This window comes from Mesocricetus auratus, unplaced genomic scaffold (genome assembly GCF_017639785.1).
Source record: "Mesocricetus auratus isolate SY011 unplaced genomic scaffold, BCM_Maur_2.0 Super-Scaffold_100010, whole genome shotgun sequence".
NCBI lineage: Eukaryota > Metazoa > Chordata > Mammalia > Rodentia > Cricetidae > Mesocricetus > Mesocricetus auratus.
In genome coordinates this window covers 65,460,699-65,482,980 of record NW_024429194.1, presented here as the reverse complement: position 1 = coordinate 65,482,980, position 22,282 = coordinate 65,460,699, and the positions used below count along the sequence as shown (strand labels likewise).

At 47.1% G+C, this 22,282-nt stretch overlaps 1 protein-coding gene across 4 annotated transcripts in view; it reads left to right on the top strand.

Annotated features, from left to right (window-relative positions):
- Positions 1-22,282, top strand: part of Dip2b (disco interacting protein 2 homolog B) — a 181,073-nt gene that overhangs the window by 146,121 nt on the left and 12,670 nt on the right. For all 4 annotated transcript variants that reach the window (XM_040753817.1, XM_040753816.1, XM_040753815.1 and 1 more), the window contains 10 exons: positions 3,240-3,349; positions 3,468-3,548; positions 4,164-4,287; positions 8,672-8,793; positions 10,138-10,249; positions 12,564-12,673; positions 13,109-13,239; positions 19,647-19,815; positions 20,182-20,352; positions 21,479-21,540. In XM_040753817.1, coding sequence (XP_040609751.1) covers positions 3,240-3,349; positions 3,468-3,548; positions 4,164-4,287; positions 8,672-8,793; positions 10,138-10,249; positions 12,564-12,673; positions 13,109-13,239; positions 19,647-19,815; positions 20,182-20,352; positions 21,479-21,540 — 1,192 coding nt within the window. The remainder of the gene's footprint in view (positions 1-3,239; positions 3,350-3,467; positions 3,549-4,163; positions 4,288-8,671; positions 8,794-10,137; positions 10,250-12,563; positions 12,674-13,108; positions 13,240-19,646; positions 19,816-20,181; positions 20,353-21,478; positions 21,541-22,282) is intronic.

Here is a 22,282-nt window from a genome sequence, read left to right as displayed (position 1 = left end):
ACACACACATACATACATACGAAAGGTGAGCAGCATGTACGGTAATGAAGTAGGGGTGCTGTCCTTTAACTCACAGAGATCTACCTGCCACTGTCTCCTGAGTACTGGGATTAAAGGCATGTGCCACCATTGCCCAGCTTTTAAATCTCTTTTATTTTATTTTTATTTTATGTGTATTAATATTTTGCCAGCATGTATGTCTGTGTGAGGGTGTCAGATCTTGGAGTTACAGACAATTGTTAGCTACCAGATGGGTGCTGGGAATTGAACCTGGGTCCTATGGAAGAGCAGTCCTCCTACCACTGAGCCATCTCTCCAGCCCTTCAATCTATTTTTATGTGTATCAGTATTTTGTCTGTATTTATGCCTGTGTATCACATGAGTGCAGTACCTAAGGCAGCCAGAGAGGGTGATATATCCTCTGGAACTGGGCTACAGCTGGTTGTGAGCCACCATGTGGGTGCTGGGAATTGAACATAGGTCCTCTATAAGAGCAACAAGTGCTCCTATCCCACTGAGCCAGCTCTTCAGACTCCAAAAGCTGTTTTTTGGTTTTGTTTGCTTGTTTGTTTTCTGTGAGTGCCTTCTAAGGCCACATAGCTATGAAGAAGATCAGTGCAGTTTGAAACTGCTGGCGCTGAGGAGTGAAGATGGTGAGGGAATGGAGTGGGAGTTTGAGGCTTGATAGAAATTCAGAAAAGTAGCAGCTGTAGAGATGGTTCAGCAGTTTAGAACACTGGCCTCTTCCAGAGGATGTGGGTTCAATCCCCAGCACTTACATGATTTCTCACGCTGTCTGGAACTCTGGTTCCAGGGCACCTGATGTCCTCTTCTGACCTCCTCAGATACAGCATGCACATCATGTCCAAACAGGCAAAACACCCATATACTAAAAATAACTAAATAAACAGATAAATATTTTTTAATTCAGAAAAGCAGAGAATTAGGAAAGAAAGAAAAAAGAGTTGATGAGTGCAGAGTCAGCCTTACTGAGATGCTGTTGCTGTTCCTCAGGTGTGCTCTGCCACTTCCCATCCTTTTCTTTTTTAACTTATTTTTGCTTTGTGTGTAAGAGTGTTTTGCCTGCATTTATGCCTGTGTACCATATGTGTGCAGAGGTCAGAAGAGGGCGTCAGATTCCTGGAACTGGTGGTTGTTAGCTACTGTATAGGTGCTGGTCCCCTAGTTCTCTTAATGGCTAAGCCATTCTTCTAGATTCTTTTTTGCTCTGGTGACTTGTCACCAAACTATTCTTATAGGTGTGCTACTTGACAATAACCCTAAAACTCAGTGCCTTGGAATTGCAGACATTTGCTTTTTTCATTCATGGAGTATGCATAGCTGCAGGTCACACTCTGAATTTGCCTGTGTGTTCTCTTTATGGGCTACTTTTTTTTTTCAGGAGTGGGTGAGCTTTGGCTTCAAACCCCAGCATCATTGCCTCAGCCTCCTTACTACTAGATTTGCAGGTCTGAGCCACCATGTCCAGTATGGACTGTAGTTTTCTCAGGACTGAAGCAGGATGTTTAGCCAACCCACACAAGCTTGGGTAGGATGTCTCTTTCTGTTACCACCTCCTACTCTTTCTTGTCTAGAGCAAGTCAGACCGTGCCCAACAAGTCAGTGTAGTCAAGTAGTCCTATGTAGGTACAGCAAGCAAGGAAGGAAGGCTCTGACAAAACAAAACTGGACATGAGCCTCTGTAGCAGGCTGTCTTGGGTCTGTGGGCTGACCAACCTCTGGCCCATGTTTCTGCATCCATGCTAGCAGAGAGAAGAAAAGTGTAGAGAGGAGAATTCCTTCTCCAAACAGATCTCATGGAAGTCACCTGTGACCTGCTCTTCCTTGTCTCAAACTAAAGAATGCAGCCTTTATTCCTGAGATGTGTACAGATAAACTGGGTTATCAGCTCTTGGATAGTAGAGGCAGGTGGATGTCTCTGAGTTCAAGGCCAGCATGGTCTACAGAGAGCTCCAGGCTAGCTGGGTTGGCACAGTAAGAATTTGTCTAAGAAAAAGAAGAAACAGAGAAGAAAACTGGTTGTGTTATTGAGGAAGAGAATAGTAGGGAAAGCGTGGTGTTGGCACAGGAAACTTTCAGAGCTGTGTTGGAAAGGTGAGGGAGTGTTTCAGTACAATAGTGTGAGGTAGCTCCTGGGAGCTGCCTTCCATTGACCCTTTCTCACTCTGACCCAGATGCTCAAGAACTGCACCCAGAAAACCCTTGTCTTACTTTCTGTTGCTGTGAAGAGACATCGTGACCACAGTAACTCCTATAAAGGGAAACATTTAATTGGGCTGGCTTACAGTTCAGAGGTTTTGTCTATTATCATAATGGCAGGAAACATGGAGGCATGTAGGTAGACCTGGTGCTGGAGAAGGAGCTGGCAACAGGAAGTGTCCCACACTGGGTGTAGCTTGAGCATGTGAGACCCCCACAAAGCCCATCCCCACAGTGACATAGTCCTCCACCCAGGCTACACCTCCTAATAGTGCCACTCCTATGTGCCAAGCATTTATACATACATACATGCATACATTCATACATACATGGAGAGAGTATTTGTGCACATGCATTATGGCACACATGTGGAAATCAGAGAACGAACTGCAGGCCTTGGTTCTCTCCTCACACCATCGGGTTCTAGAGATGGAACTCATATCGTCAGACTTAGTGGCAAACACATTTACCACTAAGCCATCTAGCTGGCCCAGTGCTACTCACATTTCTGTGAACTCAGTTCACATCCTGATGGGTACTAGATTTCTTTTTTTTTTTTTTTTTTTTCGAGACAGGGTTTCTCTGTATTGTTTTGGAGGGTACTAGATTTCTTACAGACCAAATATCCATTACTGGTAAGCACTCCTCTTAGGACTGTGTTGGTTGGAGCAAATAAAGCTGTTTGTGGGAACCCGTGGAACTGTGGACTCTGGAGTAAAATCATCCCTGTAGACACAAGCTCTGTAGCCACCTGTGCCTCGTCCCCTCATCCTGGGTCTCCTGTGTGTGTTTTATCTGTCTCTAGCACTTCCCACTGCCCAGCTTTGTCTGCCATGTGTATATTTTTTGGTTGCCTTTTTCAGTGGAATATAAGTTCTTTGGCCCTTGTCTAAGAGACCACATGCTCCCCCAACATTGCCGAATCAATTTTTGAATGAGTTTGAGTCAGGCTGGAAATGTTCTGGGAGCATGTAACTTGAATCACTGTTTTCAGAGTTGGTGTTTGCTTCTGTTCACAGGTGTAGGCCCTGCTTCTGTGATGGTTGGGAATCTGGTTGCTGGTAAACGCATAGCACAAGCTGCAGGAAGGGACCTGGGGCAAATCGAAGAGAATGACCTGGTAAGAAAGGTGAGTTCCAGACATGTCAGGATTCTACCAGTGAGCTCAGGACAGAGTGCAATGTGGGTGTCTTACATGGGTCTTGAAACTTGCTGACCTCACGTTCTTTTTTCTGCTTTGACTTTAGCACCAGTTCCTGGCAGAGATTTTGCAGTGGCGAGCCCAGGCAACTCCTGACCATGTACTCTTCATGCTCTTAAATGCCAAGGTATTACAAGTCATTTGCAGGACTGGAGAGTGTTTGCCTAGCATGGACAAGGCTCTGGGTTCTATCCCCAATACAGTGTTCCTGGACATGGTGATGCATGCCTATAATCCCAGTAGAAGCAGAGAGATGTGGAGTTGAAGATCATCCTCAAAGTACATATCTAAGCTGGGTGGTGGTGGCGCACACTTTTAATCGCAGCACTCAGGGAGGCAGAGGCAGGCGGATCTCTATGAGTTCGAGACCAGCCTGGTCTACTGAGCGAGTTCCAAGACAGGCTCTAAAACAATACAGAGAAACCTTGTCTCAAAAAACTAAAAAATAAAAACAGTACATATCTAGGTCACATGAGTATAGTAATTCATGTGTACTAAGAAAACGTGATGACATTAAGAAAGCAAGACTATAAATATGTTTGGTTTAAATCAATACTAACATATCCTAAATACCTGGGACATTGGGAAAGAAAAAAAATCCCACACCTGTCTTTTGCTACCAGGGATGTTTTCTCAAGTTGATAATTTACCCTCTGGAGTATACTGTCTGCTTGACTGTGTTTGTTTGTGCCTCTGTTTCTGTACTGAACTTCTCTCCACTTTTACCTCTTCTGTTCAAAAGGGAACTACTGTGTGCACAGCCAACTGCCTTCAGCTTCATAAGCGTGCAGAGAGGATTGCATCAGTACTTGGGGACAAGGGACATCTAAATGCAGGGGACAACGTGGTATTGCTCTACCCACCTGGTAAGTGTTGCATTAGTAAACTGGACTCTGAACTGTGTTATTAGATGACACTTACCAGGAGAGGATGGAAACTCAGGGCCACACCATCTACTAAGTACCACAGAGGACTGGTACTTTCCAACACCAAGGTACTCCATGTACATTTGCTAAGGTGTGGTCCAGGCTGCGTCCTGCATTGAGCAGTGTGATGGCTCTGCTGAGACACTGTCTATTTTGTATTCCCTTCTGTTTCCATCAGTGTCTACTTCATAAAAGGTCCTCAGGCCACACACGATAGCACACTGCTGAAATTCCAGTCCTCGGGTGGCAGCAGGAGAACTAGATATTCAAGATCTGTAAGAGTTATGTAACAAGTTACATAGACAGCCAGCACTCAGGAGGTTGAGGTAGTTAGATCTCTGTGAGTTAAGCCCAGCCTGGTCTACAGAGTGAGTTCCAGGCCATCCAGAACTAATGGTGCCATCTGCCTCAAAACAAACAACAAAGAGCCAGGCATGGGGGCACACCCTAACAATCCCACCCTTGGGAAGTAGAGGCTAAAGGACAGGAGTTCATACCAGCCTCACCTACACAGCAAGTTTGTCTCAAAAACAAAACAAGGAAAGGCTGAGGGGAAAGCTCACTAGGCTAAGTGGCTGCTACAAAAACATAAAAACCTGACTTTGGATTCCTGGCTCCCACATAAAAAGCAAGGCTTTGGACCAGTGAAGGGGCTTAGTGGGTAACAATGCGCTTGTCATGCCTGATGAGCTGGTGTTGATCCCAGAAACTCAGGGTAGGAGGAGAGGACCAACTCCTGAAACACACACACACACACAATTCATATATATATATAAAAAAATCCTGGGATGGTGGTATACATTAACATCATGCTGCAGAGGCAGAGACAGGTGGACCCCTCATGCTCAGTGACCAGCTAGTCTACTGAAATTGGTGAGTTCCAGGTTTAGTGAAAGAACCTATCTCAAAAAATAAGGTGGCCGGGCAGTGGTGGCGCATGCCTTTAATCCCAACACTCAGAGGCAGAGGCAGGCAGATCTCTGTGAGTTCGAGACCAGCCTGGTCTACAAGAGCTAGTTCCAGGACAGTCTACAAAACCACAGAGAAACCCTGTCTCGAAAAACCAAAAAAACAAAACAAAAAAACAAACAAACAAACAAAAAATAAGGTGAAGAGGCTGGAGAGATGGATCAGCAGTTGAGTTCTTGCCACTTTTCCAGGGGACCAGAGTCAGTTACCAACCCAGTGACTCACAGCCACCCGTAACTCTAGGTGTGATGCTCTATTCTGGCTTCTGCAGATATCCACATACACAGGTACATGCTTAGACAAAGACACCCACATGCACAGGTACATGCTTAGACACAGACACCCACATACACAGATACTTGCTTAGACACAGACATCCGCATACACAGGTACATGCTTAAACACAGACACCCACATGCATAGGTACATGCTTAGACACAGACACCCATACACACAGGTACTTGCTTAGACACAGATACCCACATACACAGGTACATGCTTAGACACAGACACCCACATGCACAGGTACACACTTAGACAGGCACACGTGTTGTAGAATAATCTTTCTGTACACTGTAAAGATGTGAGTTTGCCAACATGCCTTCTAATTGGTTTACTAGAGAGCTGAATGGCCAGTATCCAGGCAAGAAGAGGTTAGGTGGGGCTGCCCAAGCAGAGAGGAAAAAAAGAAGAGATGAATCTCGGCATCTCGGCATAGGAGAGAGGCCAGAGGAGACAGAGAGGAAGCAGGATATGTAGGAGGATAAATAAAAGCCATGAACCACGTGGGAGCACATATATTAATAGAAATGGGTCAGTTTAAGTTCTAAGAGCTAGTTAGAAGCAAGCCTAAGCTAAGAACAAGCTTTCATAAATAATAATAAGTCTCTGTGTCATGACTTGGGGGCTGGCTGTCCAACAAAGCCTGCTACATGTGGTACCCAACAAGGTTGCCAGATATTTTCATTCCTTTTATCATTTTATTAAAAAATAAAACTCAGGGATCAATATTAGGGAATAAACCTGAGCCATCCACAGAGCAACTGAAACACGATCCTGGCTCTCTGCACTTCCCAGAAGGGCCATGAAACCCTCAGCTCCTTCTCTTCCTCCCCTGTGTGTCCTTCTGTCTCCCTCTGAGTTGGCTAGGAAACTCTTTGGTCCATCGCAGCCAGCTAAATGTGGACTCATTCTCCAAGCCCAGTTAGTGGTCTAGGAACAATCAGCACAAACAGATCTCCCACGCATGCACGTACACACATACACATGCAATAAGTTAAAGAGTGAAGAAAGACTTCAACTTTTTGACTTTTGGTGAGCCTCTAAACAAGGCATGTTGGTGTTTAACTACTTTTGCTGCTCCCTGAGAGCTGAGGCCAACCTGGGCACACAGTGAAGCCCATCCATTAGAAAAGTAGGTGAAGGCTGCAGATGGAGATCAGTGATGGAGCGCATGCCAAGGCTCTGGGTTTAGTTCAGCCCTAAAAGCAAAAAGCATTGACTTGTGGGATGTTCAGGAATAGAGCCATTTTACCCAGTGTCTTCCAAAGAATGCTTGTGTGGACTCTGTTGGCTGAACACCATTCTTAACATGATTGGTGTTTGGGTCACTCTGTTGCTGCTTTCATTTTTCATGAACTTTAGCTCAGATACAATCTTCTTTACATAAGAAAGAAGAGCTGGGCGGTGGTGGCGCATGCCTTTAATCCCAGCACTCAGGAGGCAGAGGCAGGCGGATCTCTGTGAATTCGAGGCCAGGCTGGACCGACAGCCTCCAAAACAATACAGAGAAACCCTGTCTCGTAAAACCAAAAAGAAAGAAAGAAAGAAAGAAAGAAAGAAAGAAAGAAAGAAAGAAAGAAAGAAAGAAAGAAAGAAGAATTTATTTGGTGAAAGTTTTGTGTAAATAATCATTCTTAGAATTGATTGATTCATTATTGTGTATGTGGTGTGTCTGTGAGTGTGAGTGTAGGCACATTGAGGTCAGAGGACAGCTTTTAGGAGTTGGTTCTCTTTCTGCTGTGGGGTCCAGGGGTCAAACTCAAGTCACAAGTGTGCACTGTGTGTGCTTTTCCCTGCTGAGCTATCTCCTAGCCCAGTATTCAGAATTCTAAGTGAAATCTTGGAATTGAAAGACAAACAGAAGAAAAACAAAGATATTTGCATTTCCCCTCATGTGTCCTTCTGTCCCCAATGATATGCCTAGGCGTCTTTGGTGCTCTGTCCCCAGTGCTCCATTTCACTGTTTCCTGGTCTTTTATTCCTCCTCCTCCACCTTCCCTGTTGTTCTTTCTATGCTAATCCATTTGTGTGAACACTGAGAATGCTAGAAGCCACCTGCTTAGGAGGGATGTGTCCTGTGTTTGCAGTAATTGTGTCAGTAATGAAGTGGCAGGTTCACAGCACTCCCTGGGGCACCTAAGCAGCACTTGCTGACCCACAACATCTAAGACATCTCCGAAGTCCTTGTTCCTTAGTTAAATACCCTTGATTTCAAGAACTCACTTCTCAGCTTGAGGCTGTAGCTCAGAGGTGTGTCACTAGCTAACCATATGCAAAGCTCTGGGTTTGATCCATGGTATCACCCAAATATTTTAAAGATGGTCAGGCTGGCCTTTAACTATCACTATGTAGTCCAGGCTGATCTTGAACTCTTGGCAATATGCCTGCCTCAGCCTCTCAAATACTTTATGAGTAAACATGCCAGACTTCCTATTATTCTTTTTTTTTTTTTTTTTTTTTTTTTTTTTTTTTGTTTTTTGAGACAGGGTTTCTCTGTATTGTTTTGGAGGCTGTCCTGGAACTCGCTCCGTAGACCAGGCTGGCCTCGAACTCACAGAGATCCACCTGCCTCTGCCTCCCAAGTGCTGGGATTAAAGGCGTGCGCCACCACCGCCCGGCTCCTATTATTCTTAATTATTAAAATTTATTCTGTCTGTGTCTTGTTTGAATGGTGGTCTAATAATCCATAAGAGCCGGGTATGGTGATCCACACTGTAATCCCCGTGCTTGAGAGACTAGGGCTCAACACCAAATGAAGCCTGGGTTTTTTTTGGGGGGGGCACACCTTTAATCCCAACATTTGAGAGGCAGAGGCAGGTGGATCTCTGTGAGTTTGAGACCAGCCTGGTCTACAGAGTGAATTCCAGGACAGCCAGGGTTATACAGAGAAACCCTATCTCCAAAACAAAACAAAATCAACACCAAATGAATAAGTAACCCACTTATCACATGATTAGAGGCCCTGAGTTTAGTTCCTTGTGGTCTGTCACATGATCAGAGGCTCTGAGTTCAGTTCCTTGTGGTAGCAGCAGCTAAGTGGCTCCCCTGACAGTGCCCTCCCTCTGTCTTGCAGGCATTGAGTTAATTGCTGCATTCTACGGCTGCCTGTACGCAGGGTGTATACCTGTGACTGTGCGGCCCCCTCATGCTCAGAACCTCACTGCCACATTGCCCACGGTGCGCATGATCGTTGACGTGAGTACCTTCCATATCTCTGTCTGTTCCATTTCATAGAATCACATTCAGACAACTAAGAACCCTAACATTGTCCTGGTTCTGTAGTGCTGAGTCATCACATTTTCATCATAGGTGTGTACCTGTGATCCCAGCACCCAGGAGCAGATGCACAGCTATCAGCTCCAGGCCAACCTTATCTATGTAGAGAGAGTCTTGTGTCAAAAACAAACAAGCATGCTGGGATTTGTTGATGCACACCTTTAATCCCAGCACTCAGGAGGCAGAGGAAGGCAGAGTTCAAGTTCCAGGACAGCCAGAGCTGTTACACAGAGAAACCCTATTTCGAAAAACAAAACAAGGGTGGTGGTGGTGGTGCACACCTTTAATCCCAGCACTCGGGAGGCAGAGGCAGGTGGATCTCTGTCAGTTTGAGGCCAGTCTGGTCTACAAAGCCACACAAAGAAACCCTGTCTTAAAAAAAAAAACCAAATACATAAATAAAAAATAAAATCACCTTCCATTTGCCAGGCGGTCTTTGATCCCAGCACAAATTGATCGAGACACATTGTATATGTATGTGATGTTTTCAGGACTAGCATTTGTTGAGCATTTGTTAATTCTTAGCAGCATCAAAACAAACAAACCCCCTGAGTTTTGTCCTGGGGGGGTGATAGAAGTTTTTACAGTATAATTGAAATTGAGTAAATCTGTATTGTGTCATATCCTGAGACCTTAACAGAAGGCAGCCTGGGTCAGCACTGTCAGGGTATACACTTCTAATTGATGGGGCGTTTGTTTCTCCAGGGGCTGCTGCTGTGTCAGCAGCTTCGGCTGCAGCATCAAGCCATGCTCATCACAGATGATTTCACTACAGTTTAATTCAGCAAAAATATCCTTGTTAGCTCCTACAAAGAGGCCTGGGGAAGCACTGGGAGTTTCTTTCTGTTGCCGCACTTTGTGGGTGAAAGTAGGTCATTTTACCTTTCCCTTCAAAGCTGAACAGAGCCCATTTGTGTGGGTGCTTCTGTCTGGGTCCATGGCCTCAGATTGGTGTGCATTGTAAGGTCTGGATTGCACATGCTAATTCTGGGCATGCCCACCACCTCCTCCCAGAATTCTACAGAATTCGTGTCTTGATTTATTAGGTCTTTACAAGGATTGAGATTGCAGGGTCCTTCCTGAGAGTACGACTGTTGTTAAAAATGTCCGTCATTCTGGGAGAATTAAACGTGACACATTTTCAGAAATAAAAACACAAGGGGAAAAGAATGAAACAACTCTGGCCAGGATGGTGAGCAAGCTACTTTTAGCAGCGGCCAGCACTGAGCCTTCTGATGCTTACCACTGTCCTTTTTTTTCTAGGTCAGCAAAGCAGCATGTATTCTCACCACGCAGACTCTAATGAGGTTGCTGAAGTCTCGAGAGGCGGCAGCAGCTGTGGATGTGAAAACCTGGCCAACCATCATTGACACAGGTGAAAGGGGGATTATTGCTCCAGAGCTGCTGCCATTCACTACCAGAGGTTTTCTGGAGTCTCACACCAAACCCATTTGCACAGCTTTTGTATTGTAACACCTTTCACTGTGTGCTGACACAGAGAAAGCCAGATACTCAATGTGTATTACCAACATACTGGACACAGTAAAGCCGTGTCCAAGAACCAGCCCATAATATGCTAAGTGCTCTTTAAAGAACCAGCCCATAATATGCTAAGTGCTCTTTAAACAAAGTATCTTGCTGTATGTGATTGCTCATATCTATAATCTCAGGACTCTAGAGTGTGAGGCAGGAGGTTGTCTAGGGTTTCTCTGTATTGCTTTGGAGGTTGTCCTGAACTTGCTCCGTATACCAGGCTGGCCTTGAACTCAGAGATCCGCCTGCCTCTGCTGCCCGAGTGCTGGGATTAAAGGCATGAACCACCACCGCCAGGCTTCAAATGTGCATGAATTTTAGGTGATATTCAGATGTTTTGGTGATACACAAGATTTGGGTATGGGAAGAGCTGGAGGAGTGGACTCAAATCCTGATAGTGCTGCCGCTCTTGGGTATCCTTCCAACCTGGACAAAACTGTCTGTGAAATGAGCTTTGTAGAGCTTGGTCTAACGTGCAGCTGCAGTGTGGAGCCATAGTAGTGACATGTGACCAGTAATAGCCACCCAATGACATGGGGATTTAAAATTAACCCAAAAACCAAAGGACCATCACAGGGGCATGGTTGGGCTTCAGACCGACATCTTGATATTCTTGGATTTGACTTTAAAAAAAATTCGGAAACCGAGTGTTGGTGGCTCACGCCTTTAATCCCAGCACTGGAGGTGGTGGGGCAGAGGCAGGTGGATCTCTGTGAGTTTGAGGCCAGCCTGGTCTACAGTGCGAGTGCCAGGACAGGCTCCAAAGCCACAGAGAAGCCCTGTCTTGAAAAACTGAAAAAAAAAAATTCGGGATGAGGACAAGCTAGCCCACCACATCTAATTTTCTTGAGTGCCCAAAGTGAGCCCTGCTTAGAGCTTTGCAGACCCAGGAGTGAGCTCTGCTCCGGGGCTCTGTGCATGTTAGACAGTCATTCTGTGTGTCCCCGGCACAGGAAGAGGTGTTTTAAATGAGTGAATAGAAAATTCCCAATTCTAGAGGAGGGAACTGTCTAACTTTAAAGTAGCTGTGGTAAAATATTATACGAAAGCAACGTAAGGCAGGAGGAAAGGTTGGTTCTGCTAACAGTTCATGGTTCAGTGTGGCGTGGAGAGTCAAGGCAGCAGGGACTTAGGGAAACAGCTGGTCACATTGTAGTCAGGAGAAAGAGAGCCACTATCCTTTGTGTTTAGACTTTTTGTTTTTATGTGGTTCAGGAACCAAGCTCACGATATGGTGCCATGCTCCAATAGGCACCATATTGGAGCTTAATTACCCTACTCAAGAGTATCCCTCATAAGCATGACCAGAGGCTAACTTGATCCAAATAACTCCCCCATACGTGTGCGTGTGCCTGGCAGCTGTCCCCCAGGTGCTTCCAGACCCTGTCATGCTAGCCGTCAACACTCACACCATGCATACGACATACTGAACTGTAAATGATGTGCTTTAATGGGGCACAGCTTAACAATAGTTAATGCATTTTGAGCATATACACAGATTGTGATTTTAAGAGTGCTTCATGTAGGAGCTAGAGAGATAGCTCAGAGGTTTAAGAGGACTGCTCTTGCAGAGGATACGGGTTCAGTTTCCTGCACCCACATGGCAGCTCACAACCACCTGTTCCAGTCCCAGGGGACCCATGCCTCTTCCAAATTCTTCAGGAGACTGCGTATGTCGTGTGTTACACATACATATACGTAGGCTCACACACATATACATCAAAGAAATAAATTAACAAGTAAACTTTTAAGTGCCTCATGTGAGTTAACTTTCCAGTAACCCTCTGAAGGTAGGTATTTTGGAGACCTGTTGTAGAGAAAAGCAAAAGAGATATCAAGGGGAAGTAAGCCCCGGGACACAGAGCTGGTGACATAGTTTACCTCTGGGTTTGAACACCAGTGCTCCACTTCTTACCAAGCTGTTATCCACCAAGACATCTGCAAATGTGTTCACCTGGTGTGAGCTTGGGGGTACTCTTTGCTGCATTTGAGGATGACAATAGTGAGCTACTAGGTTAGACACAAGAAACTCAGGCCTTCTTCACACATCCCAGAAGCCGGGTTTGGCCATAGCAAAGCCCTGGAAGCAGTGAAAGAGCAGTGGTTCTGTGTTCCAGCATGTCTGCCTTCCATCAAGTTTCCCCTTTGCATTGCAGATGACTTACCCAGGAAACGGTTACCTCAGCTGTATAAACCGCCCACTCCTGAGATGTTGGCATATCTTGATTTTAGTGTCTCCACAACCGGCATGCTTACAGGAGTGAAGGTAAAATGATCTCACCACGTGCTGTTGAGATGCCAGTGAACAGGCGTGCCTGCTGTTCCAGGGACCTCAGCTGTGCAGGCTCGCCGGCTGCACCAGAGGCCAATGGGTGGAGAGGGTCAAGTGTCCCAGCTATATTTAAATATGAGCACTGGGTCTTCTGGAGAAAGTTATCCCAAAGGATTTGCACTATGAAGTGTGTGCCTAATACACATTCTACAGATAGTAAGAGCTCTAGATAAGGTCTGTGTGCCGTCATCCACTCAGGTCCCGTGAGACTGTCAGGAGAAACCTGTCTGCTTAGTTTGTACTTAGGGTTAGGCTATGAAGCAGTAAAACCCATATGCCATATGGAGATTTGGGGGCCGAAGCTGGTCAGAGCAGTTCCTGTGCCTGTTGGGTACCAACTTCATCCTGCGTGTGTCCTTTGCTTTGCAGATGTCCCACTCTGCAGTCAATGCTCTCTGTAGAGCCATCAAGCTCCAGTGTGAGTTGTACTCCTCTCGGCAGATAGCCATCTGCCTTGATCCGTACTGTGGACTTGGCTTTGCACTCTGGTGTCTCTGCAGGTAAGATGGAGAAGCCCAACTGGGTTTGGAGCTGTGGCCATCTTATCCTTACTTTTGTTTTCTTGGTTTTGTTACCTTTAGAAAATGCTATTGTTTCCTAAATGCAGCGCCTTATGTATTTCTGATGTTTGTCTAGCTTTCTGTGTATTGTTTGTTTATTCTCCTCATTTGGCTGTATGCCTCCCTCCTATAACATGTTACCTGCTTTCTGTTCCATCTTGTAATCCTAGCTTTAGAAGCAGAGCCAAGTAGAGGGATGATTCTCAGATGAAGTATGACATGTTTGACAGCCAGGATGTACCCCCTAGGCTTAGCAGGAAGGGCGTAGTGGGATGCGGTGACATCATGTGGCTGGAACGCAGTATTTGCCCTGACCAGATTGCTTCCTGGGGATTGGCAAGTCCCTGCTCTTTCCACTTCCTGCCAGGAAACCAAATCTCAGGCCTGAATTTTTGCTTCCTGTCCACACAAGTGTGTACATTCACAAGTGCCTGTCACTTCTCCAGCATCTTCCTTCCACCTCCCTGTCTTCACTGGGGCAGGGCCGTCCACAGGGCCCAAAGTAGAGTGTGGGGGTTATCTTCAACTTCCCATGCCAGCTACATGTAATACTCATCGTTTCAGTTGTTCCCATTACCTGTCTATATGTTAAAGTCACTTCTGGGTCTTAGAAAAATGAAACAAGACCGAGAATGGAAATGTGTACCTGTGATCCTAGAAATTTGAGAGGCTAAGGCTGGAGAATCATAAAGCAAGCATGGTTGCATAATAAGACCACACCTCACAAAGGAGAAGTGGTGGCTGAGGAGACAACTCAGGGGCTAAGAGCTCTTGCTACTCTTTTTTTTTTTTTTTTTTTTTTTTTTTTTTTTTGGTTTTTCAAGACAGGGTTTCTCTGTGGCTTTGGAGGCTGTCCTGGAGCTCGCTCTGTAGACCAGGCTGGCCTGTAACTCACAGACATCCGCCTGCCTCTGCCTCTCAAGTGCTGGGATTAAAGGCATGCGCCACCAACACTCGGCTCGCTCTTGCTACTCTTGAAAAAGACGTTTTCAGTTCCCAGCACCCACGAGATGCCACAACTGTCCGTGGCTCCATTTCCAAGGGATTTGATGCTGCCTTCTGACTTCCACAAGCACACATGATACACTTGCAGACATTCAAGCCAAATACTCATTTACATAAAATAAAAATAGCTGGGCTGGAGAGATGGCTCAGCCTTTAAAGGCTAGACTCACAACCAAGAAGAAATAAAGCCAGGAAGTGGTAGCACACGCCTTTAATCCTAGCACTGGGAAGACAAAGGCAGGTAGCTCTTGTGAGTTCAAGGCCAACCTGATCTACAGAGTGAGTTCCAAGACAGCCAGGGCTATACAGAGAAACTGTCCCAAGAAAACTAAAATAAATAAATAAATAAATAAAAGTTTTCTTTAAAAAGAAAAGCAAAGCCAGGCAGTGGTGGCGCATGTCTTTAATCCCAGCACTCAGAAGGCAGAGGCAGGTAGATCTCTGAATTGGAGACTTAGAATACTAAAATGGAAGGTTGATCATGATTTCAAGGTCCTCTATTGTGGGCTAGTAGGATTATTGCATGTTTATACCCTGGCAAATTACCCATTTTACATGGAAGGAAAAAAAAGCTAATGAGGTCTTCTCTGGACTGAATTGACCCAGACTCCAACTCTGTGTTACTGAACTTTTGGTGACCCTGTGTTCAGAGGGTTAGACTTCATGGCTGTGGATCTTCTAGGCGACTCCACATTCTTTCAGTTTTGTCCTGCTGCACTGTTGGGATCCAACCCTTGCCATCCCAGACTCCGTAGCCCCCTCTAACCATCTCCCGGCCTTCAGTGGCTCATATGGACTTTCAGCCATGCTTCATGTGGCAGCTGAGACCTTCCACAATGGCTCCAGCCCCCTGGCTTCACTCCCTCTGCACTCTATGGACCATACTTCTCTGCCTCCATACATGCTGCACCTCTGCCTTCCCACCCTGCCCCTATTTCTAGACACTCATTCTGGAGTGCTCTCAACTTAGTGAAGCACTTCCATCCCCACTTTCCAGTTTGAGTGAATTGTCTTTGTCCTGTGCTCTTGACTCCTCCTGTTTGTTAGTACAGCTACCACAGCCTGCTTTTTTTTTTTTTTTTTTGTCATGTGTCCTGTGAGTCATGAGAAATCAGATGAATCGGTTGGCCTTGTACCCAATGTGGTGCCCTGTTGTCTCTTTCCTGCCAGTGCTCTAGGATGCTGAGAGTGAGTGAGTGTGTGTCAGCTCTGCACTAGGATGCTGAGAGTGAGTGAGTGTGTGTCAGCTCTGCACTAGGATGCTGAGGGTGAGTGTGTGTGTGTCAGCTCTGCACTAGGATGCTGAGAGTGAGTGAGTGAGTGAGTGTGTGTCAGCTCTGCTCTAGGATGCTGAGAGTGAGTGTGTGTGTGTCAGCTCTGCACTAGGATGCTGAGTGAGTGTGTGTGTGTCAGCTCTGCACTAGGATGCTGAGAGTGAGTGAGTGAGTGAGTGTGTGTCAGCTCTGCACTAGGATGCTGAGAGTGAGTGTGTGTGTGTCAGCTCTGCACTAGGATGCTGAGAGTGAGTGAGTGAGTGAGTGTGTGTCAGCTCTGCACTAGGATGCTGAGAGTGAGTGTGTGTGTGTCAGCTCTGCACTAGGATGCTGAGAGTGAGTGTGTGTGTGTCAGCTCTGCACTAGGATGCTGAGTGAGTGTGTGTGTGTCAGCTCTGCACTAGGATGCTGAGAGTGAGTGTGTGTCAGCTCTGCACTAGGATGCTGAGAGTGAGTGTGTGTGTCAGCTCTGTACTAGGATGCTGAGAGTGAGTGAGTGAGTGAGTGTGTGTCAGCTCTGCTCTAGGATGCTGAGAGTGTGTGTGTCAGCTCTGCACTAGGATGCTGAGAGTGAGTGAGTGTGTGTTTGTCAGCTCTGCACTAGGATGCTGAGAGTGAGTGTGTGTGTGTCAGCTCTGCACTAGGATGCTGAGAGTGAGTGTGTGTGTGTCAGCTCTGCACTAGGATGCTGAGTGAGTGTGTGTGTGTCAGCTCTGCACTAGGATGCTGAGAGTGTGTGTGTCAGCTCTGCACTAGGATGCTGAGAGTGAGTGTGTGTCAGCTCTGCTCTAGGATGCTTAGAGTGAGTGTGTGTGTGTCAGCTCTGCACTAGGATGCTGAGAGTGAGTGTGTGTCAGCTCTGCACTAGGATGCTGAGAGTGAGTGTGTGTATGTCAGCTCTGCACTAGGATGCTGAGAGTGAGTGAGTGTGTGTCAGCTCTGCTCTAGGATGCTTAGAGTGAGTGTGTCAGCTCTGCTCTAGGATGCTGAGAGTGAGTGAGTGTGTGTCAGCTCTGCTCTAGGATGCTTAGAGTGAGTGAGTGTGTCAGCTCTGCTCTAGGATGCTGAGTGAGTGTGTGTGTGTCAGCTCTGCACTAGGATGCTGAGAGTGAGTGTGTGTGTGTCAGCTCTGCACTAGGATGCTGAGAGTGAGTGAGTGAGTGAGTGTGTGTCAGCTCTGCACTAGGATGCTGAGAGTGAGTGTGTGTGTGTCAGCTCTGCACTAGGATGCTGAGAGTGAGTGTGTGTGTGTCAGCTCTGCACTAGGATGCTGAGTGAGTGTGTGTGTGTCAGCTCTGCACTAGGATGCTGAGAGTGAGTGTGTGTCAGCTCTGCACTAGGATGCTGAGAGTGAGTGTGTGTGTCAGCTCTGTACTAGGATGCTGAGAGTGAGTGAGTGAGTGTGTGTCAGCTCTGCTCTAGGATGCTGAGAGTGTGTGTGTCAGCTCTGCACTAGGATGCTGAGGGTGAGTGTGTGTTTGTCAGCTCTGCACTAGGATGCTGAGAGTGAGTGTGTGTGTGTCAGCTCTGCACTAGGATGCTGAGTGAGTGTGTGTGTGTCAGCTCTGCACTAGGATGCTGAGAGTGAGTGTGTGTGTGTCAGCTCTGCACTAGGATGCTGAGTGAGTGTGTGTGTGTCAGCTCTGCACTAGGATGCTGAGAGTGTGTGTGTCAGCTCTGCACTAGGATGCTGAGAGTGAGTGTGTGTCAGCTCTGCTCTAGGATGCTTAGAGTGAGTGTGTGTGTGTCAGCTCTGCACTAGGATGCTGAGAGTGAGTGTGTGTCAGCTCTGCACTAGGATGCTGAGAGTGAGTGTGTGTATGTCAGCTCTGCACTAGGATGCTGAGAGTGAGTGAGTGTGTGTCACCTCTGCTCTAGGATGCTTAGAGTGAGTGTGTCAGCTCTGCTCTAGGATGCTGAGAGTGAGTGAGTGTGTGTCAGCTCTGCTCTAGGATGCTTAGAGTGAGTGAGTGTGTCAGCTCTGCTCTAGGATGCTGAGTGAGTGTGTGTGTGTCAGCTCTGCACTAGGATGCTGAGAGTGAGTGAGTGTGTGTCAGCTCTGCTCTAGGATGCTTAGAGTGAGTGAGTGTGTCAGCTCTGCTCTAGGATGCTGAGAGTGAGTGTGTCAGCTCTGCTCTAGGATGCTGAGAGTGTGTGTGTGTCAGCTCTGCACTAGGATGCTGAGAGTGAGTGTGTGTCAGCTCTGCTCTAGGATGATGAGAGTGTGTGTGTCAGCTCTGCACTAGGATGCTGAGAGTGAGTGTGTGTGTGTCAGCTCTGCACTAGGATGCTGAGTGAGTGTGTGTGTGTCAGCTCTGCACTAGGATGCTGAGAGTGAGTGAGTGAGTGAGTGTGTGTCAGCTCTGCACTAGGATGCTGAGAGTGAGTGTGTGTGTGTCAGCTCTGCACTAGGATGCTGAGAGTGAGTGAGTGAGTGTGTGTCAGCTCTGCACTAGGATGCTGAGAGTGAGTGTGTGTGTGTCAGCTCTGCACTAGGATGCTGAGAGTGAGTGTGTGTGTGTCAGCTCTGCACTAGGATGCTGAGTGAGTGTGTGTGTGTCAGCTCTGCACTAGGATGCTGAGAGTGAGTGTGTGTCAGCTCTGCACTAGGATGCTGAGAGTGAGTGTGTGTGTCAGCTCTGTACTAGGATGCTGAGAGTGAGTGAGTGAGTGTGTGTCAGCTCTGCTCTAGGATGCTGAGAGTGTGTGTGTCAGCTCTGCACTAGGATGCTGAGGGTGAGTGTGTGTTTGTCAGCTCTGCACTAGGATGCTGAGTGAGTGTGTGTGTGTCAGCTCTGCACTAGGATGCTGAGTGAGTGTGTGTGTGTCAGCTCTGCACTAGGATGCTGAGAGTGAGTGTGTGTGTGTCAGCTCTGCACTAGGATGCTGAGTGAGTGTGTGTGTGTCAGCTCTGCACTAGGATGCTGAGAGTGTGTGTGTCAGCTCTGCACTAGGATGCTGAGAGTGAGTGTGTGTCAGCTCTGCTCTAGGATGCTTAGAGTGAGTGTGTGTGTGTCAGCTCTGCACTAGGATGCTGAGAGTGAGTGTGTGTCAGCTCTGCACTAGGATGCTGAGAGTGAGTGTGTGTATGTCAGCTCTGCACTAGGATGCTGAGAGTGAGTGAGTGTGTATCAGCTCTGCTCTAGGATGCTTAGAGTGAGTGTGTCAGCTCTGCTCTAGGATGCTGAGAGTGAGTGAGTGTGTGTCAGCTCTGCTCTAGGATGCTTAGAGTGAGTGAGTGTGTCAGCTCTGCTCTAGGATGCTGAGAGTGAGTGTGTCAGCTCTGCTCTAGGATGCTGAGAGTGTGTGTGTGTCAGCTCTGCACTAGGATGCTGAGAGTGAGTGTGTGTCAGCTCTGCTCTAGGATGATGAGAGTGTGTGTGTCAGCTCTGCACTAGGATGCTGAGAGTGAGTGTGTGTGTGTCAGCTCTGCACTAGGATGCTGAGGGTGAGTGTGTGTCAGCTCTGCACTAGGATGCTGAGAGTGAGTGAGTGTGTGTCAGCTCTGCACTAGGATGCTGAGGGTGAGTGTGTGTTTGTCAGCTCTGCACTAGGATGCTGAGAGTGAGTGTGTGTGTCAGCTCTGCTCTAGGATGCTGAGGGTGAGTGAGTGTGTGTCAGCTCTGCACTAGGATGCTGAGGGTGAGTGTGTGTGTCAGCTCTGCACTAGGATGCTGAGAGTGAGTGAGTGTGTGTCAGCTCTGCTCTAGGATGCTGAGGGTGAGTGTGTGTTTGTCAGCTCTGCACTAGGATGCTGAGAGTGAGTGAGTATGTGTCAGCTCTGCACTAGGATGCTGAGAGTGAGTGTGTGTGTGAGCTCTGCACTAGGATGCTGAGAGTGAGTGAGTATGTGTCAGCTCTGCACTAGGATGCTGAGAGTGAGTGTGTGTGTGTCAGCTCTGCTCTAGGATGCTGAGAGTGAGTGAGTGTGTCAGCTCTGCTCTAGGATGCTGAGAGTGAGTGTGTGTCAGCTCTGCACTAGGATGCTGAGAGTGAGTGTGTGTGTGTCAGCTCTGCACTAGGATGCTGAGGGTGAGCGCTTGTCAGCTCTGCACTTCTTCTTTGCAGTGTCTATTCCGGTCACCAGTCCATCTTGATTCCTCCTCTGGAGCTGGAGAACAACCTTTTCCTCTGGCTTGCCACCGTCAACCAGTACAAGATAAGGGACACCTTCTGCTCCTACTCAGTGATGGAGCTTTGCACTAAAGGCCTGGGGAACCAAGTGGAGGTGCTAAAGGTGAGGAGCAGCCACGAATGTGATGTCCTAAGACTGGGCAAGGCCAGTCTTAGCCACAGATCAGACCAGCCGCAGAGCAGACTAGTCACAGACCCAACCCCAGCTACACCCACAGACCCAATCACAGCCACAGCCACAGACCCAGCCACAGTCACAGTCACAGACACAGATCAGCTCAGCCACAGCCCACACCTTAAGATTTTAGATTAAACAAGAAAGGCATGAAGCAGAGCAGAGCAGGTCTCCCCATGGGTGATTGTAACGAGATGTTTGGGCATTTCCTTTCTGAAGCTGCTTTTCTCCATGTCTGGGCTGAGAAAGTAGCTCTTGGCTTTTCCTAACATTTCTGGCACCAATGTCTTCCAGACCCGAGGGATCAACCTCTCCTGCATCAGGACCTGTGTGGTGGTAGCAGAGGAGCGACCCCGCATCACCCTCCAGCAGTCCTTCTCCAAGCTCTTTAAAGACATTGGCCTGTCCCCTCGAGCTGTCAGCACCACTTTCGGATCCAGAGTCAATGTAGCAATATGTTTACAGGTAACACCATGGAATTGTTCTTGTTGTTAGTGGTTCTCTGAGACAGTCTCAAACACAAGGCAGTCTTCCTGCGTTAGTCTTCTGAGAGCTAAGAATGGCAGGTGTGCCCCTCCCCTCCCCTCTCCTTCCCTCCCCACAGTGGACTGTGAGGCTCCGTAGTGGGGACTTCAAGGCCACACTGCTCTGTTTCCTTACTGTGGAATTTTAGGCTTTTTATTTCACCTGCTCTGTGTCTCTTTATGTTGTCTATAACATGCCACTTTTGTTTGCCCCAGGGTTGGCCTGCAGGGCCACAGGTTACTAGGAAAGTTCTGAGACAAGACAAGCCATATTAGGCTCTAGTGTAAACCTTTCTCCTAGTATGGCATACTCTGGAAGCCTCTGAGTCCTATTTGCATTTTATTAATTAATATACAGTATACAGCCTTTTTTTTTTTCCTTAAACAGGGTTTCTTTGTGTAGCCTTGACTGTCCTGAAACTCAGTCTGTAGACCAGGCTGACCTCAAACTCAGAGATCTGCCTGCCTCTGCCTCCTGAGTGCTCAGATTAAAGGCGTGTGCCACCCCTGCCCAACTAATATATAGCCTTCTTTTTTCCCTCTCTCCTGTATCTTTTTCCTTCTTAAAACATACCAGTATCACTCCTTTTTTGCCATGCTGTTCTTGGTGGGTCTAGAACAGTCTAGTTTTATGCTGCTTGGAGGCTCATGAGGCAAGTGAGTGCATGGACAAGAGTGAAGGAAGGTGGCCAAGACTTTGAGGGCTCCTGGCACTGGCACCATGGTCAGGTGGCTTGCAGGAAGTGTCATGATACTCTCTGTGGAATCCCAGTGTGCCCCTTGCTCTCATCTGTTTTGGCATGGTGGCTTCTCTCATCCCTGCTCTGAGCCCTGCTCAGATAAACTCCTGGGTTTGGTGCTGTTTTAGTGCATCAGAAACATCTAAGAGGACGCCAGGCCCAAGGCTCCCCCACCTGCTGGCTTTGCCTTTGTCTTACTTGGTCGAAGAAAAAGCGAGAGTGAATCTTCTTTCGGGGGACCCTCTGCCTCACATCTGTGAGATGTGATACCCAGGCACAGGTCATTCAGGCCTTAAATAAACATTGTGCTGGTTTCTTCTGTTTCAGGGAACCTCGGGGCCTGATCCAACAACTGTGTATGTAGACTTGAAGTCGCTGAGACATGACAGGTACAGTGAGCAAAGAGCTCGGCCTCAGGGACACCACCCTCATCCTCTTCACACTTGAGTGGTGACACAGGAAGGGAAAGGATTTATGTCTATTCATAAATGATAGAGGTTTTGCTTATACAAAAAAAGCTTTAATTCTCACATTTGCTTCATTGGTGTTTGGGGTTATTTTTCTACCCAAAGGAGTAGGTTAGGATTTGAAGTACCAGTTTGTTACCTAGCCTAAGCTCACCTCTGAGATTTACAGTCATCTTCCTGCCTCTGATTCTGCTATAGTACAGGTACATGGACCTGTACATGGCCTGGCTTCCTCCATTGTTGTATAATTAAAATGTAATCTTAGTTCCTAATTATATAAAAAATGCTTTTGTGGCCGGGCGTTGGTGGCACATGCCTTTAATCCCAGCACTCGAGAGGCAGAGACAGGAGGATCTCTGTGAGTTCGAGGCCAGCCTGGTCTACAGAGCGAGTTCTGGGACAGCCTCCAAAATAATACAGAGAAACCTTGTCTTGAAAAACAAAACAACAACAACAACAAAAAAAAACTTTTGTGGGGCTGGGCATGGTAGTGCATGCACTTAATCCCAGCATTTGGGAGGCAGAGACAGGCGGATCTCTGTGGGTTTCAAGCCAGCCTGGGCTACAGAGTGAATTCCAGGACAGCCAGAGCTTCTAAGGAGTCCCTGGCTAAATTTAGAAGAAAAAAGATAGTGTCTTTCCTCTGTAGTTTAGAAACAAAAAT